Source organism: Aspergillus pseudodeflectus (genome assembly GCF_044049435.1).
Source record: "Aspergillus pseudodeflectus strain CBS 756.74 chromosome Unknown BJX68scaffold_7, whole genome shotgun sequence".
Taxonomy (NCBI): domain Eukaryota; kingdom Fungi; phylum Ascomycota; class Eurotiomycetes; order Eurotiales; family Aspergillaceae; genus Aspergillus; species Aspergillus pseudodeflectus.
The window spans coordinates 1-27,854 of NW_027263783.1; the positions used below are offsets into that span (position 1 = coordinate 1).

At 47.4% G+C, this 27,854-nt stretch overlaps 6 protein-coding genes across 6 annotated transcripts; 3 read left to right on the plus strand and 3 right to left on the minus strand.

Annotated features, from left to right (window-relative positions):
• Positions 1-5,068: 5,068 nt before the first annotated feature.
• Positions 5,069-5,752, minus strand: BJX68DRAFT_263248 (major facilitator superfamily domain-containing protein; the record flags this gene model as incomplete). The annotated part of the gene is made up of 4 exons (XM_071044642.1): positions 5,069-5,133; positions 5,195-5,261; positions 5,318-5,433; positions 5,485-5,752. The coding sequence occupies 4 exons, from the start codon at positions 5,750-5,752 to the stop codon at positions 5,069-5,071; spliced, it is 516 nt and encodes a 171-aa protein (XP_070902567.1).
• Positions 5,753-7,210: 1,458 nt separating this feature from the next.
• BJX68DRAFT_229363 (uncharacterized protein) lies at positions 7,211-7,644 on the plus strand. Its single transcript, XM_071039020.1, has 2 exons — positions 7,211-7,376; positions 7,452-7,644. Exons 1-2 carry the CDS (start codon positions 7,240-7,242, stop codon positions 7,579-7,581), a joined length of 267 nt encoding a protein of 88 aa, XP_070902568.1. The 5' UTR covers positions 7,211-7,239; the 3' UTR covers positions 7,582-7,644.
• A 1,676-nt stretch (positions 7,645-9,320) lies between these two features.
• Positions 9,321-9,979, plus strand: BJX68DRAFT_263249 (uncharacterized protein; the record flags this gene model as incomplete). The annotated part of the gene is made up of 2 exons (XM_071044643.1): positions 9,321-9,583; positions 9,634-9,979. 2 exons carry the CDS (start codon positions 9,321-9,323, stop codon positions 9,977-9,979), a joined length of 609 nt encoding a protein of 202 aa, XP_070902569.1.
• A 2,553-nt stretch (positions 9,980-12,532) lies between these two features.
• BJX68DRAFT_263250 (uncharacterized protein) lies at positions 12,533-13,833 on the plus strand (the record flags this gene model as incomplete). The annotated part of the gene is made up of 4 exons (XM_071044644.1): positions 12,533-12,731; positions 12,783-12,868; positions 12,913-13,289; positions 13,386-13,833. 4 exons carry the CDS (start codon positions 12,533-12,535, stop codon positions 13,831-13,833), a joined length of 1,110 nt encoding a protein of 369 aa, XP_070902570.1.
• Positions 13,834-14,984: 1,151 nt separating this feature from the next.
• On the minus strand, positions 14,985-16,000 carry BJX68DRAFT_229364 (uncharacterized protein). The gene is made up of 3 exons (XM_071039021.1): positions 15,423-16,000; positions 15,227-15,370; positions 14,985-15,179 (listed from the first exon to the last, which is right to left on the minus strand). The coding sequence occupies exons 1-3, from the start codon at positions 15,617-15,619 to the stop codon at positions 14,990-14,992; spliced, it is 531 nt and encodes a 176-aa protein (XP_070902571.1). The 5' UTR covers positions 15,620-16,000; the 3' UTR covers positions 14,985-14,989.
• A 5,610-nt stretch (positions 16,001-21,610) lies between these two features.
• Positions 21,611-21,967, minus strand: BJX68DRAFT_229367 (uncharacterized protein). The gene has a single exon (XM_071039022.1). The coding sequence runs from the start codon at positions 21,914-21,916 to the stop codon at positions 21,632-21,634; it is 285 nt and encodes a 94-aa protein (XP_070902572.1). The 5' UTR covers positions 21,917-21,967; the 3' UTR covers positions 21,611-21,631.
• Between the last annotated feature and the right edge of the window lie 5,887 nt (positions 21,968-27,854).

Below are 27,854 nucleotides of genomic sequence, written 5' to 3' on the forward strand. Positions count from 1 at the left end.
TCGGCCGCGGTTGCGGCCTGGGGCTCACAACTGCGGCGTGGTGCGGGCACCACACCTGAGTAATTGCGGCGATGTCTATATACAGCGTCTAACATTAATACTAGGGTGGATACTAACTTTATTTCTTTTTAACACCTTTTTTAATACTAGATTCCTATAATAAATAGTAAGATATAGCCTCTAGTATATGTTTAGTATACTAATAGGACCCTAGTAGCTTGTTATAATAATCTTAAAGCTATATCTAAGATCTCTAACTAGGAAAATGAAACCTGGTCCTTTAAAGTTAAATATTATATTATTAACCTTTCTAATAATGATTACTAAGCTATCTTAGGACGCTAATAGCTTGCTTAGGTTAATCTAGATATTATTATGTCTATAGGTACCTAGTGGTATCACTATAAGAGCCTAAAGATTATTATTAAGAAACCTAAGTATTTCCTTAAGTACATAAGGAATACCCTAATAATAATAATTATATACTAACTAGACTCTAAAGTAGGAGTGATAGACCTCCCTATGTGATATCTATACTAGGAGCGTGTATTCTTAGAAGATAAAGTAGCCACCTTACTAGATAATAAGACATTACACGCGATCCTATTAGAGCCTGGTAAGAGCCTGCCTTATAGCCCACTCTATAGCCTTTTATAACATGAGTTAAAAGTCTTATATGAATACCTTAATAAGATACTCGCGCGAGGCTGGATATACTGATTAACCAGCCCTACTAGAGCCCCTATACTATTTATTCAGAAGCCTAACAGATCCCTACACCTCTGTATTAACTATAGAGGCCTGAACGTGATTACACTGAAAAACTGGTATCTATTACCTTATATTAATAAATTAATGGACTACTTAGTTAATACTAAATATTTCACTAAGCTAGATCTACAAGATGCATACCACCATATTAGGATCTAAAAGGGGGATAAATAGAAGATAGTATTCTATATGTAATATAGCTATTATAAGTATATAGTTATAGCATTTAGCCTTTACAACGCGCCTATGATGTTCTAGGTATATATTAATAAAGTGATACAGGGCATCCTTGATAAATATTATATTATATACCTTAATAATATCCTTATCTATTCTTAAATAGAGGAGGAATACGAGTAGTATATTAATAAAGTCCTATTATACCTCTCACGGGTAAACCTCTATACTAAATTATTAAAGTATAGCTTTTATTAGATAGAGGTACACTTCCTTAGGTTTATTATTAGATAAGATGGAATCTATATTAACCTAGAATATATTTAGATAATTAGTGACTAGCTATTACTAATATCCTTTTATAATATCTAAGTATTCCTAAGGTTTATAGGCTATTTTTAGTAATTTATTTACTAATATGCCTATATCACCTAACCACTCACTAACTTACTTAAAGGAATAGAGGGAGGATAAAAGAAAGGTCCCTTTATCCTATTAGATAAGGCATGGAGCTCTTTTAAAGAGCTAAAGAAGGCTTTTACTAGGCCCCCTATATTAAGACACTTCGACCCTATAAGGCTAGTAAAGGTTGTTACTAATACCTCTGATTTTATAATTACTAGGATTCTATTACAACCTATTAACAGGATTATAGACCCCTAAAAGTAGTCTAATTAGTAGCTAGTGGCCTTCTTTTCCTAGAAGCTAATAGAGGCGGAGGTCTAATATAGGATGCCTGATTAGGAGCTACTTACTATTATGGAATTATTTAAGGTGTGGCGTCACTACCTTAAAGGGGTACTAATAATAATCCATGTATAGAGTGATTATAAGAACCTAAAGTACTTCTATTTAAAGAAGATAATAAAGCTTAATACTAGGCAAGCCTACTAGGTAGAGCTATTAGCCACGTATGACTTTAAGATTAAGTATCATCCTGGACATCTTAATCCAGTAGATGTGCCATCACACTGATGGGATTATAAGGCGGCCTGAGTAGAGTAAGATATTAGGCTACTACCCATGCTCTAGAGAAAGCTTATAGGCGTGTAGGGTAGTTAGGGTAATATTAGTAATCTATTAGAGGCCCTAACAACCTAGGTAAGAGATCCAGAGCTCTTGGCCCTAAGAACAGTAGTCTGCAAGGCAGCCACTATAGAAACTATAACAGGCCTAATATCATAACCCCTTTGAGATGCGATCCTTCGCGAGTAGTAGAGGGACGCCTTCGTTACTTAGCATCACGACGGTGGTGAGGGAAAGAAGGAGGGTAACAAGATTAGTAATATTATCCCTATTAGTGGTGACTAATTAGGAGACTGGCGTATATATAATAGAATATTATATCATAGAAACGTAGTTTATATCCCTACCTACACCGCGTTGAGGCAAGAGATCCTCTATGTGTATTATAACAACCCTTAGGCCAGTCATTTTGGTCAAGATAAGACATTTGACCTTGTTAATCAGAAGTTCTATTAGCCCTGAATAAGGACTAACGTAGAGGAATACGTTAAGAGCTGCCTAATCTATCAAAAGATGAAGGTGCCTTGCTAGCTACCTTAGGGGAAGCTGGCGCCTCTGCTAGTCCCTGAAGGGGCTTGGCAGGACCTGATAATGGACTTCATCACCAGGCTACTACCATCAACCTAACAGGGGTCCGTGTACGACGCGATATTAGTTATCGTTGATTGTTATACTAAGGTAGCTAGATATCTCCCTATAACCTCCAAAGTGAATGCTGAAGACCTTGCTGATTTATTTTAAGGAGAACTCCACAACTAGAACCTCCGACTATCTCAAACTCAGGAAGAGTCTTTAATACAATAGATTAAAGTAAGAGATAAGCACGGAGTTGCTCCTAGGCCTTCACATGTACGGTAAATAGCTAATATAATCCTTAAGAAAGACTTAAAGACCCCCCCTCAACCTATTAGAAAGAACTAGGTCACGCAATTTATTAATCACTATAATAGCATTAAATGCCGCTTTACTTGATGATACAACTATAAGAGGGCTCTCTATGAAGATCCTAGGGTCATAAAGGACTGGTTCAAACGTTTAAAAGAGGTTCAAGACGAGCACGGTATTCAGGACGAGGATATTTATAATTTTAATAAGACAGGCTTTGCTATGGGTCTTATTATAACTACTAAGGTAGTTACACGTTCAAATATGCTAGGGAGGCCTTATCTTATTCAACGAGGCTAACGTGAATGGGTCACTATAATCGAATATATTAGTGCCATGGGATTCAGTGTTCCAACTTGTATTATCTTCAAAGGAAAGGTCTATATGGAAGGATGGTTTAAAGAACTTGATTTACCACCTGATTAGAGGGTCGAAGTAAGCGCAGATAGGTGGATAACTAATAAGATAGGCCTCCAGTGGCTTATAAATTACTTCATTCCTGTAATAACTACGCGGATAAAGGGGTCCTTTCGATTACTAGTTCTCAACAGCCATGGGAGTCATCTTATACCTAAGTTTGACCAGGCATATAAGGATAATAATATTATATGTATTTACATGCCTCCGTATTCATCTCACCTCTTATAACCGCTAGATGTTGGTTACTTTGGTCCTTTAAAGCGCGCCTACGGAGGCCTAGTTGAAGCAAAGATGTACTTAGGATTTAACTATATTAACAAGCTTAACTTTTTAAAGGCCTATCCTGCTGCGCGCAAGCAAATCTTTATAATATAGAATATTCAAAGTGGCTTTAGAGCAGCGGGAATAGTTCCTTTTGATCCTAAAGAGGTTCTTAAGGAGTTAAATATATAAATATCGACTCCAACCCCCCCTCTAAGCCGTGGGGCCTCAACGAGCTCCTTAATGATTAATACACCTCATATAGTTCGATATTTACATAAGAAGGTCTCCTCAGTCAAGAAGATGCTTGGTTATAGTAATCAGGCATCTTTAATTCCTTCTATACGGGCCCTTGATAAACTTATAAAGGGCTGCGAACTCGTGATCTATAATTCTGCTATGTTACTAAAGGAATTACATAATCTCCGCGCGGAAACTAAGGTTTAGTAATAGAAAAGGAAACGATCTAAATAATAGATGTCTCCTTGTAATGGCCTTCAAGTTTAAGAGGCAAGGGACTTAATTATGTTGAGAAATGAGTAATTAAATATGGACGAAGGGGGTCCTAGTAGTTCTACTCCGCTCGCTTCTAGAGCCTGAAAACGTGCGCCACCAAGGTGTAGTGTATGTGGTATACAGGGCCATATTCGAACTAGGTGTCCTAATCACCATCAAACTTAGTTTACTTAAAAATATTAAGAATTGCGTTGTTGGGAATACCTTCAAGTTCGACTAGTATATATATTTTCGGAGGGGTGACCGGATCACCCGTGATGACCGGACCACCCGGGAATTACGTTACAAAGAACAATATGGGCGGATTACATAACATGGAGGCAAGGTGGAATGGTATAATTAGAACTGGAATTTGGGTTTATGGCTATGGTGGTAGTGGTGCTGGTGCTGGTACTAGTACTGGTTAAGCGCCGTCGCCGCGCTGCTGGGCTACGCCGGCGATCATTATTATTATCATTGTCGTCGTGTAGGGTGCCCTTCATGCCTGGTTTGATTTTAATTTTAGGGCTTTGGTCATCTTAGGTAGGAGGGTGGAAGGAAGGAAGGTGTGGGGGAATTGCGGGACAAGGGCGAGCGTGAGGGGAAAGAGGGAAAGAAAGGGGGAAAGATGAAGTTTTGACGAGCGACGGACGAGCGCTATACCCTTCCTGGTCTAAGGGTGGGCCCCTCCCGCGGCCACCTGAGGCGCTGATTCGCTGGAAATTTTGACGTGCGCCGGACGTCAAGGCAACCTATGGTTAGGCTTTCTCGTCCTCGCTTAGGAATTTGGCTTCATGTGGATAGTCCAAGATAATAAAGAATGCGGAAGCCAAGACAATAACAGTCAGGTGCCCTTCTAGTATGAAAATCCGCCGCCAGCCATCCAGGCCAGCAACCCCATCCATCTTCTATAATACATGTCAGACCATATAGGCATCGACTGTCGGGGAAGACTTGCAGCAATAGCAAAGGCCAAAAGACCTAAAAATGCCCCAGCAACGCTCGCGCCACTAAAGAACAATGCCTGTCGAAACTAGGCCTCGTGCCGGCAATACCATGTCGTGATGTAGAACGCAACCCCAGGGAATAGGCCAGCCTCTAATGTGAGAGTCAGCAATGTTTATTGTACCAAACCAAGGCACAAAGGTAAATCACTCACTAGCCACCCCAAGAAAAATGCGAGCGATCAAGAGACCATGGTAGTTTTGGACAATTCCCTTGAGCGTCTGACCCATATAGTGTCAGCCTATGTCCGTGCAATAAAAGGGTGTAACGTTCGAACCATAACAATGCCCATGCCCACCATGATCGCAGAAAGCCAGATTGAGGGTCGAAGTCGCTTGAAGACCATGTTCGATGGCAACTCAAATGCCGCGTACGTGAAGAAAAAAGCGGTCACTTGAAGCTGTTAGCAAACCAGAACTGTTTCAGGTGTAAGCCCAAACTTACAGCACATATTATACTGCTGGCCGCTCAAGTTGATGTCTTCGAGTAGGCCTTCAATCTTGGCGTTGCCAATGTTGCCACGGTCCAGGAAGCAGAGAAGATACAGCGCTGACACGATGGGGATCAGGCGAAGGTCCATCTTGCGGAGAACTTTTTTTTCGTCCACCACCAAGGCTTCTTCCAAGGTTGAGTGAGAGTTGACGGTGAGAGGCACAGAAGGCTCCAAGGCCATGGTGGATGCCTTGGTCATGTCATCCTGTTCATTTGCCATGTTGTGCGAAGGTACACGGGGAGATATGTTCTAGGGCTTTGAACGCAAAAGAAGACTATGGCATGTAGGGAAAGTTTAGGTGGCCCATCGGTGTCAAGCGGGCAGTTGCCGGGTTAAGTAACCGTTGGCCGCGGCAACCCTCGCTGGATATATGGACGACGGCACCCGGGCCAGTTCAAGGGGCTTCCGTGGCATGTTATCAGCCTCGGTGGGTCTAGATTCCGCCGCCCACATCTCACAGGCAAGGCGTTGGGTAGTCTGAGACTGTCTAGGATCGCACATGTATTGGGAGCTGACCAGCCTGCACGTCAGAGTCTTGACTCTCGCTGGTTGGTGTCTTGTTAGGAGGGCACAGCTCGCGTAATCAGCGATCCTGCGCTCGTGTAATCGGATACGTAGCCGATACCAGTGCGTGTCCGGGGATCCGGGGAAACCTTGGGGTAGATCCCTTTTTTTACCGTCTTGCAAGCTTTCCCTCCGGGCAACTTCGGCTGGAAACGTAGTAGAGATCTTGGCAGGATCATCAGCTGACTCTTCTACATACATTTACTTATGCTAACAATTTAGACACTGGAATAATCATTCTTTATCCCCGAGTGGCACGTACGGACATTGACCAAAACTATTCACATCATCAGTTCTTCTGACAAGAGCGCATCGCCTAAGAGACGCATTTAGAATGCAACAATATAACTATTTGCTTGATACCTGCTGTATGTGCCGCGACTATTATTCGCTTTGGTGCCCAACTCGTATAGCTTGCTGTGGCTCCCCAGGTCGGTTTTCGAGGAAGAGACACATCAAATGCGCCTTGCAACGCGATCATTGGGCATTGAGTCCGCATCTGTCCTTCCAAAAGATGCACCTCTAAAAACGGCGGTCTTTTCCCCGAAGTCTGTGGCCGCCTGCTGCAAGGAAGCCAAGTCGAAATTTGCATGGCCCAACCACAAGGGCCTGAGATCTGCGAGAGGCTCCTCTAACTCTGTATACTGCTCTGCCTTGTATTCCATTCCCCTAGCTTCTTGGAACTTTCGATCCCACTTGATATTATCACTTCGCAAACAGGTTAGAGATTGTGAACATGCCAATTGGGCCTCAGTGACCTCTCTACCAAACCAACGCCAGCAAAATGAAGACTTTCCTCTACCGGACAAAAAAGCACCAGCGCTCTGCGACAAGCATCAGAAGAAGATTAACATTCGCATCAACACCTTTGAGTCAGGTGTTCAATGGCCATTATTCCACGCATGTAGCGAAGACCAGACCCTTGTGCATCTTCTGGCTGTACGGGGGAACCACCAGGTGTAGTGCTTCCAGTTAAGGAAGACTCTTTGCTTCGGTCTGATGCGTCGGGTGTTTTGCTCCTATCTAACGGAGAATCTTTGCTTAGATCGCGCGCCAAAATCTGTTGTATCTGTTCCAATGACGCATTGCTCCGCACAATACCAATAAGCCAATCAGCCTTCTCCTCGTCGCGCAGGGTCTCGATGATGTTGATGATCGTATTCTGTAGCGTGTCTATCTTTCGCGTGAGCAGCGCTCGCCGGCGGTTGTCAGTCTCAGGGTCGACAAGGCACACTGTATCGCTCTCTTTGCACCTCTGGCATGGTATTCCACCAGAACACTAAATTACAGCCTTTAGCGGCGATCCAGTGCACTTCCTTGTCCGTGAGCTTCTAGATAGTGGGGGCCAACCTACTTTAGTCCTCTTTTGCTGGCATGCAGAGCATGCTCTTGAACTTTTTTTCCTCTTGACTATGGGGCTGGAAGCGGGAGAAGCAGGAGATGAAGTTGCGGGGGCGAGGGGTCTTGATTCCGCACAGACATAATGACGCTATCTAAATTCAAGGACGATAAAACAAAAATGGCAGCAGGACTTTGCGACGCGGGTGATGTTGAAGAGCATAGCGCGTATCCAAGGCAGTAACCGATTTCCTCAAAAGTTCCCGACGGGCTCGGTTTTTATCTTTGAGCCAAGTCAGAATGACGGTGTCGGTTCAGCGAAGGATTGGGCCGGAAATTACTTCCAGCATAGCGTCACCTTCCGTAGTCAATGCCGAAATCAGGTTCCCTCATTTCGATGGTGGTCCGATCAGCCAGTCATACGTCAGGACGCTTCAGACCGCGTGTCCGTAGGAATTGTCATTGGCGGGAAACAAGCCTAAATCTTGGAAGAGGCGCTTCCCCGTGACTTGACATATCGTCCTCAGATCAATGGCCATGCGGGGTTTCGGCAACCAGGAATTCAGTGACTCTTTTCCGAAAATAAGTGCTGCGCTTCTCTGGTTACTTGACCACGACGCCCCGCAGGCCAAGGACTGCAATGTCTATCTCCATTATCTCATTGCTGACCTTAACGCCAGAACGGTAGGTGGATAATTCAATCCGGCAAATAAAATTCCTCTTGTTATGCTGAACATCCCTGACGATCAATTCTTTTAGCTTGAAAAGGGGCGGCAATTTGCCCTCCAGCTTGCGATGATAATTGTCCACTAAATGGTAGAGCTGCTCAGTGCTGCCCTCATCAACACCACCCTCATGTCTCTTGTTGGTGGCGCCGACTTTTCCAATGCGTCTCGCGCATATCTCCGCAAAACACTGACCGGCGGCGTTTCGAGCTCCAGTATCGCGCTCATATCGTCATAATGATCATACTCGATAAGATCCTCCTTATCTGCGATAGCCAACCCAGACACCTTGTACTGTACGCTTGTGTGGAGCACGGACACTCCCAATAGACCTCCAAAGTAACCGCCAGCTTGAGAACCCACGACTTGCCCTTCAAGCCAACCGGTCTCTTTCGCCATCACGGGACGGACAACGACCCTTTGGAGTCATCGTCGGGGAAGAGCATCACCACATCCCAAATCAGCCACATCCGCGCGCCGGGATCCCGATTGAACCGCTGGTACCGTCAATCAAGGCGACCAGTGAGTTGGTCGCCCTCACCGCAGCTACAGCTACCGTGCAGGGCGTGGAATGTGCCCAGGCGTGGCGGGATGGGAACATGCTTCACCAGGAGGCCTCGGGCCGCAGGACGCGTCTTGCTTCGCGGTGTCTTGGAACCAGGCTTGCTGTCTCAGCATGTTTTCTACATTGACGTACTGTAGCTGCGCGGTCCATTGAAATAGGCCGCTGTTTGGGTCGACTTTATCGCTCCAATTGATCGTTTCGAGGTGGCTGAGGAATGCAGGGAACATTGCCTGAAAGGAGAGGGTTTATTTAACCATTAGGTCAGAATCTGGTTGTGGAAATTTTCGTGGGATCTGGAGAAAGAGTTTCTTTTTCAGTCGTCAGTTGCATAAGATAAGGTCTTTCCATCCGCGGCAGACGCCCTAGGCAAGGAGGAGATCTTGAATGAGGAGATTAGCTAGGATGATCTCGAGGAGTTCGGGGAGGTGCAGTACTTTGTTGGTTGCCATTCTGATTATCAATGTTTTCTGCCGGTCGACTAATACTTCACGTGTTAATATCGAGGTCGGTGACGGTTGGTCCCTACAGGCTAAAGAGGTGTTTGCCGTTGAGACCCAAGTGTGAGCCTCTGGCCGCCGAGCGGCGCAAGCTCCCCATGGTCGAACTACATAAGCCCTATAGTTTCGAGACTATTCCAGAGGACGGAGATGAGGTAACAAAGAGTCTGACTCTATCGGACCTGATCGACGACCGCCGCCACCTGATCGTCTACCACTTCATGTTCGATCCCGCCTCGGACGAGGGCTGCACGGGATGCACGGTCATGGGCTACTTGTTCCCTGCCATCCTCGGGCACATTCACTTTCGCTCGACGACAGTCGTCGCCGTGTCCCGCGCGCCGATTGATAAGATCGCGGCGTATAAAAGCGCATGGGCTGGAGTTTCCCCTGGGTGTCTTCTTACCATAGCGACTTTAATTACGATATGCATGTGACACAAGATGACATCGTGCAGCCAGTCGAGTACAACTTCCGAAACAAGGAGCAACTAGAGCCTATTTTGAAGGGGTTCCATGCCATTGGAGAACAACCCGGAAGGAGCATCTTCTATAAAGGCGATGGCACGCTTGGAGAGGAAGGCAAAATGTACCATGCCTATTCGACGTATGGGAGGGGTAGAGAGCATTTGATTAATACGTTTTGTTGGTTGGATTTCACGCCGCTGCGTAGGCAGGATGGGGAGAGCCGAGTTGGGGGAATTGGGTTCCACCGGAGGGACCAGTATACGGCGGAGGAGCTGAGAGGGCTGCACTAAGGAGAGACTTTCTCTCATTTCAATGCCCACCGATGGATCTGTGCTTGTTTCTTCGATGGGTGTCTACAGCGCCATGGCGTGATGTAGGCTGCATGCAAGTCACTTCCTCGATTAAGGTCGGAGTCATCCCGCCTGAGAGTACCCTTACAAAATATCTCATAATTGCGTATATATCTTTTGTCGTAGCGCTAGGTAGTTTCATGCTTGGAACTATCAGGGCCTACCCTTATTATATGGTAAGAATGAGCCTGGTGCTGCAGCCTTCCTGTATTCCATTCCTCCTCGATACGCCTCAGCATGCCTTCCAGGGTTGACCATCGGGATCGATAGTACAGAGTGTACAGCAGCTTGTACCAAATCATAGAGCCGCGCATCTTCAGTCAGCGAGATATTATCGTGTTTATTGATGTCACTTATTTACCGTGGTCGCAGCTCCCGCCATAGCGATACCCACAGCGGATCGTATACCTCTCACCTCAGCAGCCAGAGAAAGATGGTCCACAACATTCAGTCCATCAGCCATTTTGGCCCCTGATGCCGAGGAGCGGGGCATATTGCTTGCAAGTGACAAAAAGACTTACAGCTGAACAAGAGAAAGCCCAGGATATCTAATTGCTGTATACAGTTCCAGGAGCAAGTTCATGCCGGAGTTTCACTGAACGAAGTAACGAGTCATTACTTCACACTCTAAAATTTGAGAAATGGCTTGCTAGTCCGGGATTCGATCTGCAGCAATACAAAAAGAAGAGGATTGTCCGGTCGGCTCAAAGTGGAAGAGGTATCGGGATATAGGTGTGTATTTACTACCTTATAGTGGACTTAGCACCCCCGTACTAGTACACCGAGCCGAAGGCCCTGTATCCCGATAGTGATGTCTCTGTGTTCCAAAGAGCCCTTATATGATCTCGCAGACCACGCTAAACTCAATCTAGGGCCCCGGCCAAGAATTCAGGAACCACTATCGAGCGTTATTTACGATCATCAAACGACGATGTGATCCGTGCGATGGTTTTGTCATTTGCCGAGCATCCACGCGCAGCCACCGTTTCAGGCTGCATCGTGTCAGGTCGACTCTCCTGCCAAACCATCAATCAATGGTCTTGGCGTCGTTTGTACTGGTGGTATAAAGCCTGATGGAAAGTCTTGCTGGTGCAAAGTCTCCTGTTAATGGTCCCGGCGACTTGGTTCAGAGGAAGGAATGTGCCCTCTGTGTTCGAGGAGAACTGAAGGGGGAAGCACGAAGATCGAGGATATCTGATTATCGCGCCATTCGTTCTTGACAGCCGTACTTTTTCATGCTTTACATTCCATGATAAGTGCCCGTGGTTGACAAGCCTAGAGGTACTATCAGCTAAGGAGCGGTATGCGTCACCACGATAGAACCTGAAGTCGAAAATCAACTCATTCCACGTGGCGAACACTATCATCGCGCAATACAATCATTTTGCAGTACATAAATTATACCCTCGATCGTGATGGCGATGATGATGGCAAATACAAAGTCCTTGCGTGGTGTTGTAGCCCATGCCCCCTGATTCACAAGACCTGATTCATTTCAAGCGATTATCCTCCTTTGACCCTGCCACAGGTGTTTTGGCAACAGGCTCATGGCAGAGAAAGGACCGAGCTGAGCTGCTGGTCGCGTACTTTGTCGACAGTGTCGAGTGATGGGTTTGGAAGTCGGGATGGGAGGATCCGGTGGTGTAGCGCAAGCTCGTTTCCAAACTCCTAGGTACGTCTTTGATCTTACGGCTAGTCGAACATGAACGAAAATGTCTGTCGTTTAGATTGCCACAAGGAGACATGCAAGGCGCACGCTCACTCTTCGGTGTCGAGAGACCAGAGGGCGACGCAACCTTATCCCCGGAACTCGGCCCAAGACGGGATGAAACAGCATCCAGGCGCCGAACGGTGCCTGGTCCCTGACCAGACCTTTATGCATAGATTCCGGATGGCGAACATAGTGTGAGATAACGACGGCAGGAATGCACAACTCATAAAAGCCACGGTGATTGCAGCCAATGCGAGACAAATCCTGGCGACGATCTTCCAGGGCCATCTGTGGAAAAGTGAGGGACTCCAACAACCAGAACCGCTGCACCCGTTGAGATTAAGATCAGATGTGACGAGTGTGATTGTGGTGGGGCAATTGCCCTTGAACTGATGTATCACTTCGCGATGCGCCCGAATCACATCGAGTCTCAGCTGTTGCTGCTCGTTATCGCTCGTGGCAGCCAGTTTTAGGAACTGATTAATCACATTTAGACTTTCTTTGTTCATTTATATTGAGATGAGTGATTGCTCGCGCTAATTAAGCTCCCGTCAGTTGGGGGCCACAGCCTTCCAACGCTCCATTATTCTTGCTATTGGCCCATGGGGAATGCACCAAAAGTACTGTTGTCCACCTATTGGCCCTTGCACTTTTGACAGGTAACGGCTATCGTCAGATATTTGACACATACATGTGTGCAGTCCGCATATACAGCTGAGACAGCCCAACCTCTGTTTCGAGTTCGTTCTGCAGAGTTGTCGTACAGCGCCCACGAGGCCACAATGGTCGTCTTTCACATCGAAAACAGAACGCAACGGTCGCTATTGAGCGTCTGTGTGATCTTCATGGTTCTGCCGATCGTTGCTGTCACTCTGCGGCTGTATGGGCGTCGTCAGAAAGGGGTCCGACTGGACATGAGCGACTACATGATTCTCTGCGCTCTGCTGCTGTCGGTTGGATTCTGTTGTGTGGAGATCGCATGTAAGTCGCGTACGGCTGCTCTACCGCGAAGTGAACTGACGGTGTGATCAGGCGTCTTCAAGGGAGGACTGGGCATGCACACAGAGGACATCCTCCGAGACTACGGACCCAGTCCTTCTTCCTATTTTACAGGGTCAGTTTCCAATCCACTCGCACATTCGAAATCAACTAACTCGAATAGGCCCTCCTCACAGGCCTAATCCTCTGGGCCCTCGCCATCTCGTTCGTCAGGCTTTCCCTCCTCACCTTCTACTGCCGCGTCTTCCCCTTCCGATACTTCATTCTTCTGGTCAAAGGCATGGCCACCTTCATTTTACTCTGGACTTTCGGCGGCGTTCCTGAGCCTGTTCCGCCGTTGCAAGCCTATCGCGTACTCGTGGGACCCGACAATCAAGGACGGGAATGCAGTAATACCAAGACTGCGTATCTGGTCACGGGCCCCCTGAAGCTCGTCTCCGACGTGGTTATCGTTATCATGCCGATGCCGTACCTGCTTAAGTTGGAGATGAAGCCCGTGCAGAAGCTCCCGCTCATGGCGACGTTTGGATTGGGGATTTTGTACGTACACAATGACCGATCCCATCCATAGGCTCTTCTTTCGCTCCAAAGATTGATAACATAGCTGCGGATCTAAAACTAACAATATGGGTCCAGCGTCTGCGTCACAACAATCATGCGTATGAACGGGATGACCGTCTTCAACGAAGCCGATGTAACCTACTCCTTCGGCGACACGGTGATCAGGTCGATCATTGAGCCCGCGCTCGCGATCACGCTCGCCTGCGTGCCCTTCTGGAAACCCGTCTTCCCCTACACCCGATCCACCATCCCGGACTACTACAGCAGCTCGCGCACGTTGGCCGTCTACCCGCCGCAATCGAATGCAACTAAGCGCAGCCAAGGACCACATGGAAATAATGAGGAGGACCCGTACCCGTTGCGGACGCTTGTTAGTGTCGGTGAAATGGATGAGATGCTTCGCGATGTCGACAGTCCGCCGGGGAGTATTGGGGGTGTGTCTGATCAGCAAAACCTGGTCCCGGCGAGTCCGAGGGGTGGAGGGTTGTGGATTGTTGTTCAGCGGGAGTTTGAGATTACATAAAACAGGCGCAAAACTACTGTCATTCATTATGCAAGGAGACTCGCTATAGCACTATTCTAGCCGCCAATGCCACCAGATTTAATTCATGGCCAGTGGGAACCAATATCCTTGGAAAGCCAACCGGTCCTCTTTGCTTTTTTTGGTGGACTGCCGGCCTATTCTACCCAGATGGCAAAGAAAGACGAGACTGGGCACCCGAATTACAAGTCCGCCTACGCTTGGAAGCGCCTGTGGGTTTCTTCCCATGCTATCAGGACATTTTGATTGACTACGATTGTTTGTGCTTTGCCTATACGTAGAGGATGCTAGACAGATATTGGTGTACGGTATCTCCCTGTATTCCACACGTTGTGCCAACCAATCCATCCGGTCGGAGGACTACCACAGCACCCACATCCATATTGATTCCTAGACTGTCATGAGCCGCATTCCGAGCATTAAAGTACGCATCCCCAAAAGGTCTTCTACCCAGCGCTTCATATGGCGAACATCCAGTGCCAGTGATGATTATTAGCTATCTAATGGCCTTGCAAGACATGAGCTCTGACACCATGTCTAGATACCTCTGCAGCTCTTTCATGAGACTCTAAATCATGGAATTATTACTCCCTGTGAATAGTGGAACCTAGAAGGTGGCTTGGTTCAGTGTGACCTTCTATAGTTACACGCTCTGGTTCGTTCCAGGAGTTGTTAACTTGACATCCAGAGGTTAACTGCCTGGACTCATAGAGTAGATAGTATCCCGTTGTTTCTAGTTCAGGTCGTTTTCTAAGTAGGAAATCCTTAGCCTAGTATTAAACGAGGTAGCCTTCTCAAAGATCTCGCCTAATACAAGATAGGGGTCTGCCTAGGGATCGCCCTTATACCACGCAGGCTATTTATAAGATATTAGCAGAGCAATATCTTTATCGTAGTTAATTAACTTATATAAAGTAGTAGCCCTCTTAGAGGCGTATGTCAGTAACACCTCTAGACGCGTGGTGCCATGAATTCATAACCCTAGCTTCCACGCCAGGTTAACCGCATCGTGGATGCCCGTGTTAAGTCCTTGAGTAGCGCCACTACTATGTGTATGGGCTGCATCGCTATAGAGGAAAATGTGGTCACGGCTTAAAAAGGTCCTCTTAATACACTATCTAATAGTATATAATGTCTACTAGTAAACCTCCTTGAACTTCACCTTAAAGGGCTTCATGCTTGTAATTACTTCCTGTACCACCACTTCTTGAGTAACACCGTCCGGATATTTGAGCGCAATGTTAGCACTGTATGCGTATCCAATCCTTGTTGCGCCGTGGTTGAGAGGCGCCCACAATACATTACCATGCGTTTCGCTCTCAATTGCGCTGTCAAACGTTAGCCTTTATATCTCAGTCCGAATATAAGGACATACCCGTAAGCTCGAGCGATCGGCATGTCTGTCTCCGCGATGCCATCAATTCGAATCCATTGATCCTCCGACGTATCTCCTTCGAAGGGAATGCCTGCGTGTCGGCGAACGAAACTGCGGCCTCCATCTGCGCCGATGAGGTACTTGCTACCAGTATGTCAGTCAGTTGTCTATGCTTTTTATGAGACACAAATCGTACCTCTTTAGCTGAAATGTGTCCTCGGTCGTCCTGTTCAAGAAGGTGGACGTGACAAAATATTCATCAAGGCTCATAGCGTCGTCGCATTCGAAGTCAATACATTCCACACCTTGATGATAGGATAGGGATCTCTGGTTCCTTTGGTAGCTCCGGTAGCTCCTCCTTCTTGGTATCAGGGTTGATGTAATCCCATACATCTCGCGCCTTCGCTAGGCTTTGTATATTGTCGTACCAAGCGCGCCAATCATCTCGAGACTTCAAGATAATTGAGGCCTTCGTGGCCGCGCTGGCATCCATGCCGTTGTACAAGGATCGCTTCGGGATCGTTTTCCGGATCGATTCTCGATTCAGGGGTATCAGGGGTAGGTACTCTCGATTCGTTGCTTGTGGTACAGTATCCTCGGAGAAGGTAGGTCTGAATAGCTTCAATATAGTCGAATGGAGCAGCGAAGCAGTCCTATATGCGTACCGGGCTCATAACTGTCGAACTTCCGTAGCGTACGTAATATTCGGTACACCCATCGAAATATGAAGGCCTGATTCATTGAATCTAGCAGCGATACTGCACTAAATACAAGAGAAATAGGGGTAATCTAACTAAATAAGGAAATAGAAACGATACGATAGTTAAATGACCGAGCGGGCGCTGACTAACAGTAAGTTCGGCGTTGAAGCGGAATACTAGCGGTCACTAAAGGTCGACATGATGGAATAAAATGTTTGTTGTGTTTGCGGTAGCGGTCACATGATGGTCGTCCCGAGAAGGCCACTTTTGGCTAGTGTGGTCTGATCACTCCGCACAATGCAACCAGCGGCAGAGTTTCGCAAGTCAGCACATCCAGCAACACAGAGAAGCCACTGTAACACGATCGCCTCTTGCACCATGAACCGCCCCAAGCAACGCTGCGTCTATATGTCAACTCCGAAAAGACCTTGTTATGTCTTGCGAAATGTTGATTGAACAATGGGGCATCCCAGATTAACCTCAGTCCTTATCTTGACTTGGCTTTCAGCTGCCGGTCTATGATAGTGCATATTAACCCTTCGGCGCACACTCATTTGAGTTCAAAGGTATACCAGTGGCAAATTGGCTTAGCACACAGTGTCTAACCATGATCTCCGGAGCCCCTATGAAGTTTCGACAGGATTTCGCCTCTTCCCCGAGGTGCTCGATGCCATGCCTTCATCTCCTGCCGAAATTTGGTCAGAGAATCATCCCTGAGCGCCCCCGCCGCCTCACGCCTGGAGATAGATGGGGTAGTCCGTCAGAGCACGCAGAGGCCACCCAGTGCCAGCATGATGTGTCTCAGTGATCGCACGGTCAGCATTTCAGCTGAACGCAGGGTACTGAAAGAGGTCATGCGCCTGCTTTCTGCGGCCCTCGTCCCCATACGAATGACTCTGTATGGAAGGGCCTGACTCCAAATCTCCTGATTCCTTTCAGCACGCGGTAGTAAATTTTCCGCCCTTGTGGATAAATTCTGGGTAGAAAGGATGAACGCCTCCTTTGGGGAGAGAATCAAAGCGAGCGTTCTAGTCGACACAAAACTCCATCTTGAACATAGCGGTGCCTTTGGGGTTTTCGGAAAGCCGGTGCAATGGAACCTCTCTGTCCTAATGCGGAACGCTATACAGTAATCCTGGCAGGCATGTGGACCAACGCCCGGCCGGTGCGGAGACTTCAGAGAGAATAGAAATAGAGCTATCTGGGTGTCTCTCGACTCTCAATCTGTGGATTGAAGGCCGATTATTTCTGAATCCTTCAGTTGGTCCGCATTGATGGTGACCGTCTTCGGCCAACGGAAACCGCTTGCTCATTTTAACCGTGTATGTGCGCCACTAGTCTGGAGGCAGTTCCAGTGACTCTCCAGAGGGATCAGAACGGTGCTTCGAGGTTTTGGTTTAGGCCACTGCGCTTGAAAGCCGGAGCGCGCTACACACCAAGACCACCGCACGTGAGGAGGGGATGTTGGAGAAGTAAGGAATCCTAAGTTGAAAGCGTTGCGCAATTAGACTGATAGTCACAGATGTGCCGATTTATGCTAAAATTGCGCATACAAGGCTTGCATTGTCTGCTCTGTTCACGTCTGCCTCGTATATTCAGAGGATTGGCCCATCCAATCTTCCCTATAAAGACGCCTTAAGCCTACCATGGCAAACTTCATCCTGCCAGACGCAACGACGTGTTGAACCAGGTATACCGAAGCTCTGCACCGAATACGTCACGCAAGCTGTGCCTTCTTCGATTTCCGAGTTGTTCCACTCTCTAGACATCAAATTGTGCCTGTCAGTTTGAAGTAAGCCTTTGTCGCCGTGGCCTTGAATCCAAAGAACCTTGTTATTCTTCGATTAGTCATTCCTCTAATCCACCGTGTCAGTCTGCCGCGAAGGCGTATTCGCTTGATGAACGATCAATGGAGGGAAACCTCATAAGTTTTCGCGGGTCGATGTAATCAACTTTGGGCGCGGTCGAGCATGGATGTTCCCATTCGGCGAGCTTCCGAGCCTCTGAATGGAGGTCGGATTGGTTCAGGTCGATCACGGACGCTATATAATCACAGCCCTGCTTCATGTGTCGGGAAGACCTCGGATAAGAAGAAGCGGGAAGCATCTTCTGCGTGCCGATTGTTTCTGAAAACACTCCCCCAGTATCGATGCGTCTCAATTCTGCTCGCGTTTTGGTGTCGCACTTGAATGTCATGTTCAGGTCCTGAGGTGGAGAGAGTTCAAACGGGCGTCTGAGGGAGCGCAATGCTACAACACGTCATTTCATATGCCTTGCTCTTCCCGCCGCCAATGTTCCTGTCGAACTCTTGCGAGGCCGGTATCGACGTGATTGATTCCGAGTGTGCGCAAGAACTGTTCGCGCAATCTCTTCTTGCGCTTTTCCACTACCTTCGTACAACCATTGCAGCCAAGCCGGTGTAGCCCCCTTCAAACCCTCCGGCCCCCGTGAGCGATGCATAGGCAGGCTAGCAATCGGACGCGGCGCCAAGCCCTGATGACGCATATCTTTTCCAGAAGAGCTTCACACGTGGGTTGAGCTTTGACTGGCAGATTACTTTGGAAGGAGAAGGAGGCCGGAGTGCATGAATAGCAAGCAGTTGAATGGTCTTCCGAATGAATCTAACCGTCTTGAAAGGAATGAGACGCTGGGGGAGCGGGTAAAGTAGATAAAGAGCTTGCCTCTCACAGGAAGGCGGCAAGCTTTTGTGAGGATCGGGCAATTCGCCAAGACCATCGTGCAACCGCCCCTGACCAAATAAATAGGTATGTTGATCTTCGAAGAGGCGAAGTCTCTGCCTCCTTATTATTCTACCCGCGCGCACTGATTGATAGAATGGTTGAAGGAATGAGGAGCAACAGTCGCTCGACCGCACATTTCGTATGCGTCAAAATCGTCGACTGTTCTCATCGCAAACGTCCCAGAGACCCTCGCCTGCTTTTAGTCCACCGAAATCTATTGCTATATCCTGAATGACGCCGGATCCGATACCCATTCGTGCTCAACAGCCACTCCTCCGGTTCGAATCGATTTGCGAAACGTGTCTCGGACGCTGGACGCCTATGAGAAAGGTCCAAGATTAAACCAGGATTGGCTTGATCTGCACGGCGACGCATATTTAATCATAGTTACAGGAAGGTGAGTTACCTCTATATTTATAACAAAACTAGGCTTATAAAATAAAGCGACACTACCACTATAATATTAAAAAATCTCTTCTTCCACCTTGGGACTAACCCCATCTGGCAAACAAAGCTCCAGGCTGAACTTGATGCGCTACCTGAATTATCCCAGGAATAACTAACAAGAGCTAAACTCCTTGATGTACTTATTAATGAAACGCTCCGGTTGCATCCTGCTGTTCCTTTGGGTACACAATGGTTGACTCCAAGGGACTCTAGATTGGCGATTGGTATATCCCTGGGGATGTGATGGTTTGCGTGCCGACGCATACGTTGTTTTGAGGTAGATGACTGCCCGTACTCAAGTACTGATCTATTTTGCGCCTGTTAGATGAGCGTGTATTCGCCCAAGCGCTGGAGTTCCTCCCGAGAGATGGACAACACGGCCCGAGCTTGTCAAGGAGCCATCTGCCTTTATTCCATTTAATGCTGGTTTGTTATAAACGTCAAATCAAACGTCTGGGTATTGAGGTCCTAACTACTCTCTAGGTCCATACGCCTGTGTTTGAAAGCAACTCGCGTTAATGGAACTCCGACTTGTTGCGGCGGAGATTGTAACAAGATATGATGTTCGTCTTGCAGAGGGACAAACGGCAGATCCTTTTTTGGAGGGTTGCCATGATACTTTTACGATCGCGACGGCGCCCCTTGAGTTGTTTTTGAGGAGAGGAAGAAGAATATTGATGTGGTATGGGACGAATCCAGCGTGCTCTTATATTGCAGACGATGATCTCATTGTTTCGAATCAGGATAGTTCCCGGGATTTGGAGCGACTTTAGTCATGCATAATGAAGCTTTTTGATGACATCTTTTATATTTCCACCTAGTCTTGACATACAACTACCGTATACCCTGCTACCAATGGTCATATCATAATACCGTCAAACAGCATCCACCATCTCTGCATGTTGGTCTACTGGCTTCTTAAACCCATCGTCTTCGATGGGCGTCCCATGCAGCTGAGCCTCAATATGCTTGATCCGTTTCTTCTTTTTGTGTGCAGCTGTATCCCCGAAGATGAGGTCCATGTCTTCCAAGGCCTGTACAAACAGTTATTAGGTACTGTCAAGAAAAGACCTTTCAGTTTACATACCATTCTGCAAGTCTCGGGAATGAAGAACGTAAATGCCAAGGCTATGAGTCAGAACGCCTTAGCGGCGCCCGATTTGATGGCTTAGATGTAGGAAGTATAGACCCACAAGTTACACATCCATGTCGCCGACGTCGTGGTGGAGATGGCTTTAGACCGGATAAAGAGGTTGAATATCTCCGATGGGAGGATCCATCCGATCGGGGCTTGCCAATTGACTTCCAAACTCTATTCATTGGGCCGTCCGGGTAGTTACCGAAGGAGTATGAGAAGTTAATGTCATAAATATAGATAAACGCAACACCGGCCCAGCCAGCCGATTTGTGGTTCACCAGGCTAGAGCCATAAGCTCCAACAACACAGCCCACAATAACCAGGGAGATGCACGTCCCCGTGGCACCGGCCATGAGCAGAACGCGGCGGCCGACTTTCTTTTCTGAATAAAGAAGAGAGCTGGTAAAGTGCTGAGGCAGTTGATGATACCGTATACGCCAGTAGCGAGGAGAGACGTCGTGTTCCCACCCAGGCCCAGCTGGCCGAAGATGGCTGGGGCGTAGTATATCATAGCTATTTTGTGTCAGAAGGTGCGAGTTGAGCACTAGATAGAACTTGCCGTTGCGGCCGATAACTGCTGAAAGAACATGACGCAGCAGATAATCGCCAATCGTCGGAACCGAGACCACGTCGTGAGGAAGGAAGAAGTTGGCTTGGAATCTTACCAAGATAGGTTGGTTGCACTGAGATTTGGTAGTTGGTTCACTAGCTAGTTCATTCCCGACTATCTATCTGCTAGGTCACTGCTAATGATCTGTGACTAGTGCAAGAATCATCGCGTACAGCAAGTGGGACAAGAGAGCTGTTATGGTTGCATAATTTCTGTTTAAACCAGATCCACACAGGCAAAACTGGAGATGGATGATTCATAGCTTTTCGAGAAATTTAGTCCTCATGCGGGCTGATGAATACGTATGCGGAGCAAGAGATATTGACAAGGACGCCCCACTGCACCCAACGCATCAAAATACGTATGTTAACGATATCAGGCACGGACTGACACGCAAAGGGCGTGTTCTCATCGTGTGAATGTAACCTCCGAATCAAAGCGGCCTTTCAATTCGTTGATGAATACGAGGTACCTCCCCGCCTGATAGGTTCAAAGACAACCGTAGACAGTTTGGGGGCCTAGACAGATTTAGTTTTATTGCGATCAGCGCTGGGCCCTCCTTCCATTGGCTAAAGTCCCCCAAGCTTTGCCCTGACAGCCTCAAGGCTTGTTTTCTTTGTCCTGCAGGTGTTTGCTTCAAAGCGCGAAGATTGAGTCAGGAGCTGCAAGCGAGAATTTTCGAATAAATACCCATGATCTGGGCATGGGGCCCCATTTCATTGATAGTTACTAGCTCTCGAAGACAAGGTTTCAACCGTGCTTCCTCTACTAGAAATGAAAGATCACGCTCTGGGTAAAACACACACCGGCCTGGACGACCAAAACCCAACAGTTCAGTCTATGCTGCTTACGCCGGTGGCCCCGTCCAAGAAAGCTAGGGCAGTGGTTGAACCTGCCATGACTGCAGGGCCTCGATAGAGCCCCTGTGGGTAGATCAAGGGTGTGATGCTTTGCATATGGATTGTACTCGCTATGCTTGCGGCGAATTCCCTTTTCATGATTATTACTGCTGTAGTCGCGTTTATAAAAGAAAGGTAGTAGGGATTTGGACATGCCACTATCTACTAGGGCTGATGTTTAGTAGCGAGAAACTGGACTATAGGCATACACCTACTTATTAATATCCTTAGTATAATTATCCTAGGCGCGAGTAACTACTGTTTATAATACCTTAGCGCTCTATTATAATCCAAGGTGGACGAGGCGCATGCAAAATGAACCTGGCTTAATATAGGAGTCTCAAGTATCTTTGATTTACTTATTCATGGCTATGGAAGACGCTAGTACCTTGTATTTACTCTACTTGTAACCTTATTACCTATTCATCTCATTTACAACTTGGCGATTTACTATTTAGTTACTCTAGCTGAGTACTAGGTTGTTATTACAGAGTCTAGTAATCTAATTTAAATAATACTAGTAATATCCTCCTACATTAACAAGGGTGCCGCCTGTGTTGAGGAAAATGTTAGAATGAGTACCACGAGCCTGCTAACGACGATGTATGTAGATATAGTGGTATAACACATGTCTACCCACGAGTGTTTTAATTATTTTGCTTCGAATTATATACCTAGGGAGCGTGCTCTATTTCTAATAATAAATAAGTCGATCCCTAGAGTATATCTGGCGGCCTATGCTAATATAGGAAGCCGAGTACAGGGTTACGAGGGTAGAAACGTTAATATGTATGCTTAGATGTGCAGACCAGAATGCTGCTATAGAAACGAAGCGTAGTATATACTAGGAAACTAGTCTGTTGTAGGAGTACCCTAGTTAGCTATAACCTTTGACTTGGTCGTGGGCACCTCTATGGGATCACAGACTCTCAGCGGTGATGAGCTATAACTGGGTCTCTATCTTGGTGACACGGCTGACACAAGGCAGCTTTAGAATCTACTATCTCAGAGTCCCTCTACTGAGGACTTAAGGGCTGACCTTAATAATGCTTTACTCTGGGAGGATAGTGACTAGGCAGAACATGTCCTTATAGTCGGACGTGAGTTTACATGTGTAGACCACACCGCTGTTAGTAGAAAGTATGTCATTGATCATTGCCTGGCCATACCGACGACTGAGTCGTGCTGGTTAGTCTTCAGTCTGGTAATATATCTGGTTGTTGTTAGATGTAATGCAATCAAATTAGCCTGCATGTTTTTAACGGCTTGAGATAGCCGAGACGAGATATTCCTAACTATTAGAGATGTGATAGTATTATTCCTCACGCGACCAGACCCATCTATAAGGGGGGCTTGTTGGTTATCTAGGGACGCAGTCTTTCAAGGAGCACATGGCTGGCGTTGAGTCGGGGATACAAATAAAGTTGATCATTTTCCCGGCGCCAACTAAAGCGTACCCCAGCAGCTACCTCGAAGGAAGCTATATATGCAGGCAATTAGTGGGAAGCGCTGGTTCACCACCTTGCTCATGTAAGGGCACCCTCCCCTAAAGAGAATGCCGTGCTTATTATACTCTCACTCCTAGATGTGCCTCCATCCTTGGTACCTCCAGCTACCTCCTCAGCGTGGGCCTAGCCGATTTTAATGAATATAGATTAGGAAATATGTAGGCCGCTGGGCTTAGAGGAACCAAAACCTTAGCAACCCTTATAGAGGCTCTATTTAGACCTCGAACAACGCGCAATATCTTCAGCCTGATCCTGCTTGCAAACACACCACAACTTCTAGCGTCCATAGCATACTTCTAATACAACGCCCTCTTGACGGGGATGCTCGCCACTGCTAAATACAACACCTACGGCGTCCGCCGCAAGCCGCTCTGGGTCTCCTGGCCGACAACAGGCAGCGCCTAACGCTTAACTTACTACCTAAGCCTCCCCTACCACTATAGCCTCCCACTCCTGGCTGCCTCTGCAACCTTGCACTAGCTCATCTCACAGAGCTTCTTCTTCGTTGAGATTATCACCGCAGCCCTTGACCCGGCGGACATTGTCAAGGTCGTCACGTGCGGGTATTTGCCTGCCCCGATTATATTTGTCATCATGCTGGGCTCGCTTCTTGTCATCGCCTCGATGGGCATGGGTATGCGATTTTTATCTTCTCTAATGCCTCTGGCGGCTCAGTGCAGTGCGGCCATTAGTACTGCTTGCCATCCGCTTACAGGGGGAGGGAATCACGCCTTGGAGCCTGTGAGTTGGGGGGAAGAGGTTGGTGTAGAGGATGGACTGGTGGGGATGGATATGCCTGAAGCGTTTCATTGTAGCTACACTTCGGCCGAAGTGAATGTGCCTGTTACGGGGAGGTTGTATCTGTAGGTCACTAGCAGTGGATAAGATCTAAGGATAGCTTTGGCTTTTTTTAACCACGTTCTGTTTTATTGCACAGAATAGGCCTTTTCATGAAAATTTAATATTTTTGATAACCGCCCTTCCAAGGCTTTCTTATTCAGCACCTTTATTTAGCGTTCTTATTCGCTGATGTATCTCCTATATAATTCTGCCCGATTTTGCTGCTTGGCATGATCGGCCATATTTGGGGAACAGAAACGCGGAGAATTGAGGCGATATGGGGCAGGCTGACGTGGCTGGATTCAATAAAAAGCTGCCGCTGATGTCGGCCCAACTTTCCTGCCGATAATACAAGTGAGGAAAGGTAAAGAATGCCGAGGAACGCCAGGTAACGCTTAGAACGATGCACAGAACTTAAGGAAACTATCTACATTTCTGAGCCCGCCTGTGGAGATTATTACGAGTACTGTACCATAAAAGTGTAGACCCAATTTGATGCCATTTAGATCAAACTAAAAGAAAGAGAACAAAAACATCATCGACATTACTAACCGGCTTGGACAGCCGTTAAGTCACCCATCCAGATAAAATATGTATCTTGTGCCCTTTACAACCATACGGTCAATACCCAACACCTGACCACGTGACCATCCATTCGCTCTACAGAACATGCTTATATACATTTTCACATCAATAATACAAAAGAAGAGATTGCCCGCAGAATGAACGCGGGTGCTTAAAATCGGAACTTCAGACCAGTACCGCTAAGCCAACTCAAAAATTGCGGCCGGGCATTTTCTAAGGGCCAGAGGGCCATCAGCACATCAGGGCTACAATCGTTCGACCAACAACGCACTTGCTCTAGCAATATATACTACCCATTTGATGATGTATGACACCTTCAAGCCTGCTCGACATGCGCAGCCTTGCCCGACTCATTAACCACAACCGCCTTGTCGGCATTGACATCCAAGCCCATCTGCCTCATTGCATTTACTCCCGCCAATGCATTCGGTCTGTTGAAGATCTCCGCAACCTCCTCAAGCGCCTTACCCTTGGTCTCCCGGAAAAAAAAAGAATATGAGGGCAAAGTTGACTCTGATAACGCAGCACCAGACGATATAGTATCGCCATGAAATGGCATCTATCGCGACTGGGTTCGCGAAGATATTGTATAGGCCCGCGAGGTTGCCTGTTAGTTAATAAATCATCGAGGCCTTGGCTTAGAGCAAGAAGGGGCCAACCTCCATGATGTAGGCTGGTGCGACGGGCAAGCACATGTGGTATGCGGCGCTAAATATAAAGACCATTGCAAGGACAGCGCTGGCGAAGCCTTTATCCTTAAAGTGCTTCTTTTTATTAATCATAGAACAGATGGTCCAAATAATGTATGTAATGTTCATCCGCCCATTCCAGCGAGGAAGAGGCTTGGCTGACCCGCACGGTCGACCAACAAGGCGAAGAAAGTAGTGGTTAGGAAGGACTAGATAAATAAGCAGGCGTTTATAATAAGCTTGACCTTTGAGTTAGTAATGTCAATCGTATTCAGGACCTTGGATAAGTAATAGGACGTAAGAGCATTACTAGACCATTACAACATGGCTAGGATGTAGAGGGCGATGAAGAGATAATATTAATTTCCTAGGGTAGCAATCCATTCTATCCAGCGTGACGCCTTTTAGACCTTTTCCATCTCAAGCGTTGCTATAGACTTTACCATTTCAAAGTGCACAAGCTGTGTTGCTTTACCGTCGCCATGGTACTTGGTAAGGATCGCGAGGGCTTCTTCATGGTGGCCCTAGTAGATCAACCAACGTGGTGACTCGGGGATAAAGACACTAAGCACAGCTTAAACCAGCGAGAATGAACACTACAGGACATTCAGGATCCTCCAACTCCACGAGGATCCAGTCATTCTAAACGTGCTGTACGTGATCCAGGTAGTGATAAGTGATCCTAGCGACCAAGTGACCAGGTAGAAAGAAATAGGTTTATCATAGTGAGTCGGGTAAGCACACTCTATGAGCAAGGGGGGTGCCATAATAGGAACAATTCCTAAACTAAACCTAATAGAGAACCGCGAAACCATAAACATGCCGTAGGTGATAGCTGTAGTCTGTAGGATCTAGCTAAAGATAATAATAATAGACCCTTCATAAATGGGCCAGCGGCGACCAAACTTTTCATAGAGCTGGGAAGCGACAAGCACAGAGATGAGGGTGTCTCTAGTAGGGCTAAAGGTTATGGCGCCGAGGCGTGTGCCTGTTGGACTGCTGAAATATATCTGCCATTGAGGTAGTAATTGCATTCTGTTGAGCATGCTGCTGTTGTAGCCAGATGCGTTCTGCGTGATAAGGGCGCATAAGAGGAGGGCGTTGAGTTTTAGAAGAGTCTAGTCCTTCCACCAGGGCTTGTGATCCTTTGGAATTATATCTTCGAGAGCGGGGCCTTTGATCTAATCTGAGTGCGACAGCATTGCAGCAGAAGAAAACTAGTTAACTTGGCTGAGGAGGTGAGTAAGTTGGAGGCCTGGCTGGAAGGAAATGCCTAGGCCTTTTATAGACCTCCCGCAATCTGCAACCCACGTGGAGAAGTAGCCTAGGGTACAGAGTAAAAACGCTTGGGGAAGTTGGACGGAGAGCCTTTGCAGCGATAAAATGATTCGGCCTAATCGCGGGTGATCTTGTGGACGACTTGACTCCCGCCTAGCGAGGGCTAAGGCGAGTTGTATGATTTGGGCTGCGCTTGGCGCCTTGATTTTTCGCTTGGCTCCCCCGCGTTGAGAGAATGAGGCCGGCGTGCATTTGGCCGAGCACCACCCCTCGTCATCGCGGTGCAAGACCATAAATGGCCTACTTCTGTTAAGTAATAGCACTGATATTGTATAGTCCGTCAAATCTGCCAAGTTATGTCTTTTGTTAATCTTTTCCTCTTCTATCCCTGCCCCTGGTTCGCCCACAGCTAGCGAGTCTAGGGCATCCGAGGGCGCAGACACTAATGCCCACACGACGCGCCCAGAGTCCGAAGTGGGCGAAGCCATGCAGTCAGCCACTGGTCTATCTGCACACTCTGCGCATATCTGAGTAGTGTTGGGAGAACTGTTTTAGAGAACGTGATTGCTAAGACGCTCCGAGTGGCTGTTGAGGCACTTGTTAATGGTGTAAGGAAGGCTTAGTGTCTGTAACGCTCTCGGGGGGATTCTGACTGCTCTACCGCCGAGCGAGCTTGGTGGACTCCTCGATCAGATAGTACGAGGGCACGAGCGCTCGGCTCTCTTGCAAGCTGAGAAACTGGGAACCAACGTAGCGATTCCTCTCGACCAGCCACAAACAGTCAAGGACGCATTCGAGACGGCAGCTGCCCGGTGGGCCGATCATCCCGCGGTAGATATAAACCTCCCCGCAAGCCGGATTCAGCCCATTCTGAAACAATCTGGCGCAACCCCGGCTTTGGCGGCCAACCGCGCCTGTGCCATGGCGAACCCACGACTCCCCAGCGAGAGGGTCATGATTGTCGATGAATATCTACGTACAACTCAAGGCTTTGCTAATCCAATTAGCCCCCTTCAATCGACGAGCCGGCCTAGAGATGTAGTCTATATTGTATTCACCTCTGGCAGCACAGGTGTGCTGAAAGGTAAATATTGCCCTCCCTCGCCTCTGTTGGGCCGTGCGCATGACTGACTTGTCTAAGTGTGCCTTTGCATAATCTTAGCTTACTGCTTGTTATCAGGACACTAATAGT

Bases quoted from the DNA above. Each gene is read 5' to 3' on its own strand.
- BJX68DRAFT_229363 (XM_071039020.1), top strand. From the start codon at position 7,240: ATGATGTTGATGATCGTATTCTGTAGCGTGTCTATCTTTCGCGTGAGC. The intron at 7,377-7,451 runs CTAAATTACAGC...GGGCCAACCTAC, and splicing joins CATGGTATTCCACCAGAACA to TTTAGTCCTCTTTTGCTGGC.
- BJX68DRAFT_229364 (XM_071039021.1), bottom strand. From the start codon at position 15,619: ATGTATGGGATTACATCAACCCTGATACCAAGAAGGAGGAGCTACCGG. The intron at 15,371-15,422 runs GTACGATTTGTG...ACATACTGGTAG, and splicing joins GACACATTTCAGCTAAAGAG to CAAGTACCTCATCGGCGCAG. The intron at 15,180-15,226 runs GTATGTCCTTAT...AACGTTTGACAG, and splicing joins CCGATCGCTCGAGCTTACGG to CGCAATTGAGAGCGAAACGC.
- BJX68DRAFT_229367 (XM_071039022.1), bottom strand. From the start codon at position 21,916: ATGTCCAAATCCCTACTACCTTTCTTTTATAAACGCGACTACAGCAGT.